At 36.8% G+C, this 12,047-nt stretch overlaps 1 protein-coding gene across 1 annotated transcript in view; it reads right to left on the bottom strand.

Moving 5' to 3' along the window:
* Positions 1-12,047, bottom strand: part of ITGAV (integrin subunit alpha V) — a 51,223-nt gene that overhangs the window by 21,571 nt on the left and 17,605 nt on the right. Inside the window, exons 5-16 of the mRNA XM_062002361.1 lie at positions 11,352-11,413; positions 9,744-9,789; positions 7,470-7,595; positions 6,712-6,756; positions 6,501-6,544; positions 6,351-6,407; positions 5,835-5,887; positions 5,234-5,436; positions 2,983-3,174; positions 2,831-2,876; positions 2,159-2,260; positions 853-911 (exon numbers count right to left, since the gene is read on the bottom strand). Coding sequence (XP_061858345.1) covers positions 853-911; positions 2,159-2,260; positions 2,831-2,876; positions 2,983-3,174; positions 5,234-5,436; positions 5,835-5,887; positions 6,351-6,407; positions 6,501-6,544; positions 6,712-6,756; positions 7,470-7,595; positions 9,744-9,789; positions 11,352-11,413 — 1,035 coding nt within the window. The remainder of the gene's footprint in view (positions 1-852; positions 912-2,158; positions 2,261-2,830; positions 2,877-2,982; positions 3,175-5,233; positions 5,437-5,834; positions 5,888-6,350; positions 6,408-6,500; positions 6,545-6,711; positions 6,757-7,469; positions 7,596-9,743; positions 9,790-11,351; positions 11,414-12,047) is intronic.

The raw sequence follows: 12,047 nt of genomic DNA, 5'->3' as shown, positions 1-12,047 counted from the left end.
TCAGCTAAAATGAAAACTTAGTTTTTGGAACTTCTAAAACTTCCACTTCTTTCAATATAAATTCTGCTACTACATTGGTTCTCAAAATAGTAACTAACAAGCACTGTTGGCCCTTTCTCTTAAAAACTAGAACACTAAGAGCAGCAATACATTTATAATTGCTATAGAACTGCAAGGACAAACATTAGAATACTTTCTACCAGAAAATTTTAAGGCAATCTTACACGTAACACTGGTATTAACTGTATTGCTAATCTAATTGCTTCAAATATTTCATACATAGCACCTGTATAGATGCCACACAGAAAGTGAGGAAAAGCTTTTGTAATCAGACAAAATCTGACTATGTCAGGCTGACTGCCACACTTCAAAATCTCTTATAGACAACCTAAAAACCTATTTGAAACAATCTTTTCCTTATTCTGATCCAGAGAATCTGATGAAGAAATCTGTGATATCAATCAGAAGGTCATGATTTCAACAGAAAAGTGAGAAGTCCCTTGTGGCTTCTCTGTACTTTTCAGGCCTAACAATGCACACTATTCATTACTCTTGTATAAAACTCCCCTCAAGAAGAGTTATCTCAGTTCCATAAAATACAAAATACTTTTGAGGCTAGTTCCACAAAGTGGTTAAACATACGCTTGAAGTCTCAAGTATGCCCAAATCCAACACAACCTCACCAAAAAAAAGCCCCACTGATGACAGTCGTATAGATGCAGATGATGGCTTAACTGGACTGTGCTGTAAAGGGTAACCAACTGTTTCAACAAAGAACAGAACAATGAAATAGTGCTCATGTCTGCAGGAAACACAAAAAGGCTTCAAAGTTTTTAAACTAGCAGAACTTACTGAGTGAGGTAGGAAGCTTTCCTTTGCCATCCGCTTTTAAGCAGAACTTCACTTTGAAGCTGTTTTGGAGGAAAAGAAAATATTTATTTCACACACCTTTTCTCTAATTTCTTCTAAATTTCTTTACTATTTTTCCCAGTTGAAAGGTAATTCTCTTTTGAGATTGTCTCATTCCAAAAAGCTATTTTCTACTGGTGGGAGAGAAACTGTAATCCATTACTAAGTAGACAGCAACATAAGCAAAGAAAAGGTTTGGAGCCTTGATTCATGCATGTAGTGGTCTTGTCTAGGCTAGGTTTTGGTAGCAGTGGGGAGATACAGGGGCTTTAAACAGCTTCTTGAAACAAAATGCTGCCAGAAACTTCCCTGTAGCTGATAGTCAATTGATTGCCAGTCAATTCCAAGAGGGACCCTGCAGCTGACCAAGGCCAAGCCAATTAGTGACTGATGCAATACCTCTGTGATTAACGTATTGAAGAAGGGGAAGAAGTTGCTGTGCAGATGCTCAACTGCAGCACCAACAGGGAGGGAGAATGTGAGAGCAACATCTCCTCAGACACCAAGGTCAGTGGAGAAGTGGCGGAAGAAGGTGCTCAAGCACTGGAAGAGAGACTCCCCTGTGACCTCCAAGTTGAGTCTGTTTTACCCATAACATTAACTGCTGAGTGACCTCCCTGTCCTTACCTCAACTCCCAAATCTCTCATTATATTTCTCTCTCCGTTGTACAGTTTAGAGGGGGAGTGACAGAATATCTTGGTAGGCATCTGGCACCCAGCCAGTGCTAAGCCACCACAATGCAGAAACAGTCACTCGTGAAGCAGAGTGTTTATTACTGAAATCAAATGTGGCTCATTTCTTTTTAAAGCTAGAAGGAACTGGCATACTGAATTGAAAAGGAAGTTAGGGCTAGAAACAAAAAACCACTTTGGATACCCATCCAGGAGTAAAAACCATACCAGTTTGCAGAACTGATCATTTCCCAAGTGATTTCCATAAGCCCATCTACAAAGTAAGCTAATGGTTAAAAACACTGCAGAAGTTGTGTAGTGTGTTACTGTCTTGGGAAGATCTTACTGAACTCAACACAACTGCCAGTCTCTGCAGAAAGGATGCAGTCCAGCAGCTATTGAAGACAATGTCGGTCCTTTCACTGTTGCCAAGTTTGTATTTTTTATGGTCCTTACAGAAAAATCTGTGTTTTTCAGATGACTAGACTTCCTGAATTCTTTCAAAATTGAAAGTTTATAAAAACAAAAAAAATTAAAAATGTCTCTCCCCTCAAAGTAAAACAAAGCAACTGCTTACCAAGAAACTTTTACGTCTGACAGTGAACAGGCTTTGTTTTCTGGGTTTAGAATGGTTGGATTAACTTCTAGGGCAGCATTTACTCTAATAACTGGTCTAGCTCTGCAAAAGAAAACATCATCTTTGACAGCATTCAAACACTATGTTAGACAATACCCTCCCCATCAAATTGTGAAAAACACACATACACACATAGACAATATTTAGTGAAACTGCAGTAACAACAAATAATCATTGAGTAGGGAACAGCAGTAAGCTTTTCTGTGCCCGTTCCTTATCATTGGAATCAGAACATAGACAACTGTGTTAAGAGGAAGTCCTCTTTATTTCTGGCACACACGTTATTCCAAAATTAACACAATCAGGATTGCAGTATAATAGTTAGCAGCACCCTGTATGTGTCAGAATCTATAAAAGTCACTCAGAAAGCCTTGAAGACAGCTTATTTATATTTTCTCTTAACTATAGATTATTGAGAAATATAAACAGTAAATAGCAGACTGTAGATTTACTTAGTGAAAACAGCAGTATGACCTCCTTTAACTATCAGCAGTTTGGAAGGTGAAGGGGCTGCATTTCAGACTTCCCTGATCTGCTCTCTTTTGGACTTCAGGAACACTACTGAACTTTCCATCTGCTCACACTTACATAAAAGCATAGAGGGACACTTACCTATACAAAACAGCTGTGTCAACACCAAAGGCTCCAACAATCAAGTCTAGCAAGAAGAGAGAAATACATTACAACTTATTTTTTAATATATGCTGTTAATCAGCAATGGGGCACTATTAGGTTATTCTAAAGTGACATTTAGAGCAAAGGACCTGGATATCCATTTTTGTCCACATCTGTGGCTCCTTTCAGTGAGTACCCAAAACTCGGTGGCATAGTGCGAGCAGCCCACTGCCCTTCAAGAATTTGAGATGGGGCTGCATTCAAACCATTTGCTCTTCCGTTATAAATATAGACAAGTCCTCTCTTGTCCTCTCCACCATATGGTGCAGCAACTGCAATGTCTGTAAACCAAAAGAACAATTGTCAGCATCTCCAGACACAGACTAGGAGAACTTACAGTTTCAATGTGCACCTGTAAGAAGGAAATGCAATCAGCCTTTAAAATGCTCATCAATCTGTTTTTGTTTTGGGTTTATTTTTCCCAATTGCATATTGTTTTTTCTAGAAAGTGTAAATGCTTCATAAGAATAAATACCATAGACTTGTATGTGGCAGTGGCAGGAGAAGGAGAAGTTCTGGAAATATTTCTGCACTTCAGTAATAGACTTATAGTCAAATCATATGGATCTGAGATTCTTTTGAGAGCTTTAAACACCCAGAATTAGTCACTGTTGGCCACAAATCACAAAACTAATTGGGACTATCTGCCCATGATGTTAACAGACTCATATTGTTCCAAAGGGTGTGACATTTTAATAATTCTGGAAAATTTAAATCAGCCCAAAGCAACAGTAAATATCAAATTCCAATCTATTCTGATCATAGCTTGGCAATATGTTTTATGGAGAATTTTCAGTTGGTGCAGTTAAGCTTAGTAAGTCTTAAGCTATTTTATTTATATGCTTAATATATCCTAAAGCTTAATCAATTTGAGAGTAGTCATTACTAATAAACAAAATGTTAACAGGACTATCTATAATGACAACTTTAGAAGTGTACATATTATCTAAATTCAATATGTGCAGATGGTTCAAAGACCAAACATAAACACTATACAGAGTAATTACACTACTCCCTCCTCTTCCTTTAAATTTGAGAAAGTTTCATGACAAGAACAAGGCCTCAGAAGTTTACCATTTTGTATTTCTGACTTATCCTTACAAACTCTATGAAAGCAGCAGAAATTCCAGTTAAGCACCAGACTGTGCTGAAAAGTATTTTAACTAACACTCCCAAAATAAAATAAGGCAGAAAAAAAAAGACTGAAAAAACAGACTTAAGAATGATCAAGTAATTAAAAAGAGGCAGTTATGATTTTCTCACCTAGAGTGTATTTCAGATTGAAATATGGTGGAATCACAACATTTTTTGGATACTCTCATCAAGTGACCAGATTTTTTGCCATCACCTGTAACTTTTCCAATGTCTTTTGCAAATAGCTGCACTGATATTGCATCTTCACACTAATTCTGTATATTATTAGCAACTAAAAAGGCCCTTCCAGACTTGTTCTGTGATTCTATGATTTTATAATTTCATTTTAAAATTAATTAGAGCTACCTGGAAATTCAAAATATTAGCCTATTATATTTTCTGATCTTTCAGAAAATACTTAGCTTGCAAGCAGGACAGAAAAAAACACAACCAAGCATTTTCTGTGAAACTCTAAAAAAATTCTTTCCACTCTTTAGAAGTACAGGAGTATGACTTTTAAAACAAAATGTTCTCCCTAGGGCTCCTGGAAGTCACCATACCCAAACTATATGATTGTCTGTTTCCTTGTTCTCCATTCCTAAGTGAAAGTAACATAAAGCTCTGACAATGCATTTGAAAGTCCATAGCTGCAGTTGTATCAGACTCAAACTTCTCATTTAAATACTTGTGAAAGACACTCAGCTCTTGGTATAGCTGGCTGTAACTGTTATGGGATATTTTCAGTGTGTGCCATTTATAAATGAAAAAATTCTAGATTTTTCACAGGAAAATTTATCAGAACATTTTTAATCATCTCTCTGAAATAAAATCTTCCCTTCAGTCACAACTCTGTTTCTGGAAATTCAAGCTTTAAGCAATGGAAATAGGAAAATTATATTGAGATGTCATAACAAGCCACAGTGGAGAGTCAGATGTTTCATCAAAATTTCTACTGTACTTATCAGTGTAACAGCTAAAATAATCCATTTTGTAGTTTAAATGGTATAGTCTCTGCTCGATGCATACATGTAACTCCTGTTAGCAGTCTTGGGAGTAGCATACAAGCATCGAAAGGAGTCTAGACCTTAGTATCCAACATGCAGTCATGGTTAGAATGCCTAATGTTTGTGTGTAGAATCCACATTCAGTGTGCTACCTAGATTTCATCTATGAATGGAAAATATCGATCAGTAAATGATGTCCTACCATTGAAGCCGTCCTGATCTAGATCCCCCAAAGGTGCAATAGAACTGCTGAATCTTGCAAATATTTCAAAACCATTCAGCTTGGTGATGTGAAATCCTCCAGAGGCTCGTTGAAGGCAAATGGAAACCTGTCCAACCTCTTGAAGTTTCCCATCAGAACCTCGATCCATAAAAAGAGGGGCTCCAATAAACAAATCTGTATAACTGGAGTAAAGAAGGATAAAGTTTTTCAGTAACAAAATGAAGTTTCAGTTTCATTCCCTAAAGTATCCGTTAGTAGGACCAACTCAGCATTGAAGTCAACGTTGAGATGACAGTTGCCCATCTTTACATTGTAACTGAAGGCAAAAATTTACTGACAAAGTAAGCACAAATATGTTAGAATTTAACACATTTAAAACATGTGAATACACGTGTACTTATGCAAGTAGAGAAACAAATCTACAATTGTTAAAACAAATGCTGAGTGTTAGCAAGAAAGTGTGTTGCACAGTTACGTCTTAAACCAGTAATGAAGGTGGAAAGCTATTTTGCATAAAAAAGCTTCTTTTTTTCCTTTCTATAAACCAGTTGGGTGACAGTGAGGAGAAGAGAGCAATTACTTGTCGCCATTGATATCTGTGGCAGCCACCGAATACCCAAAATAGGCAGCCATCTGAAAAACAAAAATTAAACAAAACTTCTTAGTTGCAGTGATATAAACAAGTTTATACAAAACTGTACAGAAAAGATGTTAGAGAGATGACAACATAGAACACATTTTTGTTGTCTCCTTACATTTCTTATCTTTCTTTTCTTCATATAAGCTAGAACGTAAACTCATCTGCTACTTTCCCCATTCTGCCCTTTCATGATCCAGTCTTCTTCCCCAGTTCTCCAAATAGGCAGGATTTCCTTCATTTAAGTGAGATTGTTTTTCTAAGTAGTACTATGAAACAGGAACTCACAGAACATATATTTTTAGGATTCCTACCAACTTTATAAAATGTTTCTTAGACACATAAGCTAATACCACACAGAATATTGTATGTTTTAATACTCTAAATACCATCTCAGTGTGTCATCTTTCTACAAGGATAGCCTCCTGGTCACCCACCACACTGAACAAAGCTACATACCTGCTCTCCAGTGAAGTTGTACATGGAAGACATGTTTTTCCCATTGTAAATAGACACCTGCACATAAAAAAACCAAAATACACCTTACAGCATACCAACAACAGGAATCTTTTTTATTCTCCGTTAAGTTTAGTATTTCAAAATTCCTACCATGCCTAGAGTTCTTGCTGCTCTTGGGACTCCTGATACAAAGTCTGAAATATAAAGCAAGACACTCAGATAATTTTCAGGTACCAATGCACCAAAGCTTTGCTTAAACAGAGTAGCTCATTCCTAGTACCTTGTGCATTTTCCTGTACACTGTATCATTTGTTCTATATCATTTATTTGAAATATCTGCTCAGTCAATTAAAGGTCTTACCTTCTATGCCATCACCATTGAAGTCTCCAACTGCCACTGAATAACCTGATCAACAGAAAAAAAAAATGTATATCACTTTAAAAATCTTATTAAACCTAGACGAAAGGTTAATGCTCTTCAGAGGTCTCTATGCAGAGTCCTCTTACTTCATCTTAAAATGCAACGGAATATTGCTCCTAAGCAGCTTAGACTATTAACAGTTAAACGAGTAGACTGTAATTCATCTGCACCCATGAATTCGAGATCAGAAGATGAACATGTTAAAATTATCATCCTGGGAACTCTCCAGGTCTATCCTTGCTTTTTTTCTGAATCCTGTTAGATACACAATAAGTAAAACAATGTTTTTGCAATTCACTAAGGGACTTTCTTCATCATTTTTCTTCCCAAACATGATTATTTCACATCTTTATTTTTTTTTTGTAGATTATTTAGAAACAGCTGCTTCCTAAAAAAGTAGATATGGGATTAACTTCTCTCATAAAAATTATACCTCAGCCATTCCCATAGTCATCCTGAATCACAAAGCACAAAAAATCATAGACATATTTCCTTTTTTTTTGGTCATCAGTTGGTTTTTGAAGTCTACTTAGAGATAACTGAGTTTCTATCATACATAAATTTATGCATTTTCAGGTATGTAGCTCTTCAGGTATGTGTCAAGCATTGACTTGATAGCAGTGTGATTTTGACATAAATATGAACAACGCAAGGGAGTTCAAGTACAAGTAAGATTCCTTCCTTTTCAAACCACTCACCCAAATAGCTGTCATCAAAAGCAGCACTGGCAGGTCTGGTTGCTAATTGGTCATCATACTTTGTAGTGTAGACTTTGGAGTCGTATTTAGCCACGATCTCTGTCACTCGATCAGAAATAAGTTGTCCTAAAGAGAATGAAAACAGTCTAAAACCACAAGTAAAATATGTGTGCACTCATTCAACAAGCAACAGGACTCATCTACAGAATGCTTGCTTCTAAAGCAACAACTTTTCCACAATACTTACCATAAAACTGCCAACAGCAGCAGCACTAGAAAAGATCGAAGTGCAAATCTGGATTCTACTTCAGCAAAAATTTATGCACATATTTAATGAAAAGCTCAGAAAGAGTTCTCACTGAAAACAGAAGCTGCTTCTACAGATAAGCCAGGACTTGCAAAGAACTGCTCAGTTAGGTAATAGTAGGCATATGCAGAACTGGGTCATCACTCCAATCTAAGTGTCTTCAGATGAGAGCTGAATATGGCAGACAGGAAGCAAGTAAGATGAGCATCGGATATTATGGCACTGTTTTCACTTCACTAGCCAGTAGGTGGGGACTCCATTACAGTCCTTTGAGTTTAAATTATATCTTGAATTCAAACTTTTTTTTCAGAAGAGCACTTACTTCACATACATATTCATACATGCGTGCAATACAGGGAAAACTACTCCTCCAGCATCTCAGAATGTGTAATAAAAATATGGCATGAAAAGTCTATTTTTTTTTTACAGATATACTATTGTCTTCTATTCAGAGCTCAGGTGGTGGGTTTTGGTAGTAGTAGTAGAGAATAAGGTTGTTTCAGCAGATCACATGTCACTTTTGACAAAAAGCAATAAAATCACTACATAAACATAAGGTGTATTATACTCTATCTGCTGTTTAGCTTCAAAAATTCCATTTTGCTCAGATTTTCAAACAGGGTACTGGAAACAAGCCCCCCATGATGCTGCATCTACACGAAGGCTAGCATAATGCAGAAAAGCTTTCATAAGCATCAGTATTTACAATAACAAAAGAGGTAACAAAGTTTGGCAGCTATGTCTTCACTGTAGCAGCACCGTCTTTTGAACAGATTGATAGTCAAATATTATATGATCCTGAAGAATACTGACCCAAGCCCACATCAGTAAAATATATAGGTAATGATCTGTGTAAACAGCGCAGTTAGATGAAAAATGCGCACTATGGCACAAACAGATCAATATAAACAAATATGACACATCTCCACTGTCAATGGAAAATAATGATGATTCTCTCTTTGCAGGGTACATTTCTAGAAAAATGCATGCTTCCTATGTGTGTCAGAAATTACAAAACATAGATTTTGAAACAACAAGCAAAATATCCTAAAGGAAATTTATCCTGCTGGTGGAAACAAAATCCACATTCCTCAGAAAATGCCTTGAAAACAGTCATAGTGTCATTTAAAAAGACAACACAACTATACAATTATTACTTCAGCTTTAATCTGTGGTGCCTTAATTATTCAGGAAATATCTTGAAGGATCAGAAAAACTTAGTTTTCTTACTGACTGTCATGGTTTTGTGAGGAGCTGCTTTTGCTTGGTAACAGGGGGACAGGGCGACAGTGTAAGGCCGGTAAAGAGTTCTCAGACTTGATTGTGTGAGGAGGTGACCTCAGGCTGCAGAGACCCACAGGAAAGGCAGAGAGGAGCTGCAGCCTTTGAGAGGAACAACACTGTCAGAGTGGCCCGTGCAGTGCTGCCGGGTGCGTGAGGTGTCCCGCAGAAGAAGAGGGAGGATCTATGAGGAGCCTGCCTGTCCTCAGGACACAAAAAACAGCAGAAGCCATTGACTGACTGAAACCCCCATTCTCTCTCTCCCTGAGCCATTAATGGGAGGAGGAGATAAAGACAAGGTGAGGGCTCTCAGCCTCAGAAGTGTGGTAGGCAGTTGGTTTTAAAGGGCTGGTTGTGCTCTTCATCTTTGTATCACTCTGTGTTTCCTGTTTGTTATGTTTTGGGGTTTTATGGTTATGTTTTTGTTGGTGCTGCATTAAATTGTTTTTTTCCCCAAGTTAAGTAGCCTTGTATACTTGGGACCATAAGCAGCAATTAAGCCCTCCCTGTACTTTGGGAGTTCCAATGTCTGTGGTACTTAATTCTAATTGTGGTCTTTTGTCCCTGGATGGGCAACACTGACAGACACTTTGACTTGACGTGGTTGGAGGACTATAGATCCAAGTAACTAAGCGAATAAAGACAAAAATCTAAGAGGTCTCTGCGACTTAAATGATATATCTCACCTTGCCAGTAAAAGCTTCCAGGTCCTCCAAGCAGCACTCTGTCTCCCTTGGAGGAGAAAGAAAAAAAAAAAAAAAAACACACCACAAAACCATATTAAACTATCTAAAGACAAGACAATATGTCCTGTGTAATCTCAAGCATGACTATCACTGCAGTGCACTGATTCTCAATACATTTTATTTTTTGAAGGTATGTTTAATCAAGAACACATCTTGCAAAATGCTACGATAACAAACAATATCACTGATTTGCCTCTCTATTTCACCCATTTAAGATTCTAGGATGAATTTTACTTTTATTGTAACAGACCACTCTGCACACATTAAGATAACAGAAATACAATGAAGAGAAAACTTGAAGACCATTACAAGGTGATCACAGCATGTTTTTAGGTCAGTACACAAAACTAGTTTCATCTTCAGCCCCTCTCACTTTCTGTAACTTACTGTCAGAGTAACTCAGTAGGCTGTGATGTAATTCCGCTACTCTGTATTCCTTGGTACAACTGCAACCTACAAACCACTTTCTAAAACTTTAACTACATTAGCTATCCCAGCACTGTGAATTTGCTCCGTAAGTACTGAAACAGGCCATGGGCTTTGTTGCATAATTAAAGTATTTACTTGGGTTTTAATCTTAAAATCTCTCATATTCCCCAATCAGAAAAATCTAGGTCAGAGATTTGGAGAAACCTTTTACTCAAGGCCTGCTAATTTTGCTACAGTTTTGGATTAGAGTTCAAGGCTGGTTTTAACTGGGGTTACAGTCCGCATAGTAAACCTGAGAACTGGATTTAAAATAACTCAAACACAGTCCTTTGCACACTTTGCACAATTTCCTCTGGAGGAAAAACAAGGGTGTGCTCAGACAAATAGTGATTTGACCCAACTATAAGGTGTGAAAAACCCCAAAAACTGCTACATCACAAACTTGACTTGCAGTCTTAACATGTCCAGACTATGATAAACAACTTAACTGTACAGTATAAATAACGATAGTTACCTCTCAGATTTGTGTATTTTAATTGTGCTTGGATTTTAAAACTAATTGCAAATATTTAAAAAAAAAAAACCAAAACAAAACAATCAAAAGTATAAAAGGCAGCAAGAACATCAAAGCAGAATAAACATAACAGATAGCAATAAAACTCTACTTCTGCTGATAAGAAAAACAAAACATAACTCATAACAACAGTTTTTACCACTTCCCTTTAGCAGTAAGTTATTCTTCCTCAAGAAGTAACACTAGCTATGCACCATTCCCTTCAAAATAAACATCTCAAAAAACTACAGCTCATTTCACCTAAGGACTAGCTGCAGCAAAGGTTTATGATGTAAGGCTGGAAAAGCAGACCAGTTACTCAAGATGTGATTCCTACATGAAAGTGTGTTGCTGTCAAGATGTAGGGAGACACAGGTTTATAATACTGGAGTGCTTTGAAGTTATTTTTATTTGCAAGGATGCCTTTGGTTGTGATTTTTTCCCCTCCAGGAATGGTAGTTTATATTTAGTTTCATAACAGCTCTGCTTCTATGTGGTCTATATCAGAGATGTTGTTAATTTGCAACTGTCAGCTGACTTGCAGGAACTGAGAAAGAATCACATACCTTTGTAAAGTCAATGCTAAATCCACCTTGACAAAATCCCTGCCCATCTGCATCGATTGTGGCTACAAAAAAAAAAAAAAAGAAGAGAAGGAGAAAAATAAATAAGTGTTCTCAGCACTAGATCAGATGATTCCATGGATTTTCCAATGAATCTTCCTAGGTAACCTTGCACTCTTGAACTTCAACCTTGGAATTATTTTTTTTCCATCAAATCAGTATCTTCTCTTATCAGCAATTTCCAATCAAATGCTGTGACAATTTTAGGGCTGGCATAGCATAAATAGAACATTAACCCATGTTCTAGCCTAACACAGTAAAAATAAATACCAATTATATACTCTTTTGTATTTTGATCTTTAAAAGTTTTTTTGGGAAATAGTTGCATTTTTATTGAGGAAATAAGGTATCTGGAGTAAGTTTTGGTATGGAAGAAAAATCTGAAAGGTACATAAATGTACATTTTTTCAAGTATTGCCGTAAAACAAAAAAAAAACAAAGCCTGAGTGAAAAAATCTCTACATACCAAGACTCATTCCAGTAACATTTGTTATGGCTGAATTAATCTTACAATTATGTATCTACAGAGTAGAAATGTTGAGATCCTCTTATCTGGATGTGTGACTAATTAACTAGAAGGATTTAGTTTTAACTTCCTTTTATGCCATACCATGCTGTATTTCATTCCTCCAGTTCATC

Source organism: Colius striatus, chromosome 9 (assembly GCF_028858725.1).
Source record: "Colius striatus isolate bColStr4 chromosome 9, bColStr4.1.hap1, whole genome shotgun sequence".
Lineage (NCBI taxonomy): Eukaryota > Metazoa > Chordata > Aves > Coliiformes > Coliidae > Colius > Colius striatus.
The sequence above is the reverse complement of the archived record's forward strand: the minus strand, read 5'-3'. Positions and strand labels throughout refer to the sequence as shown.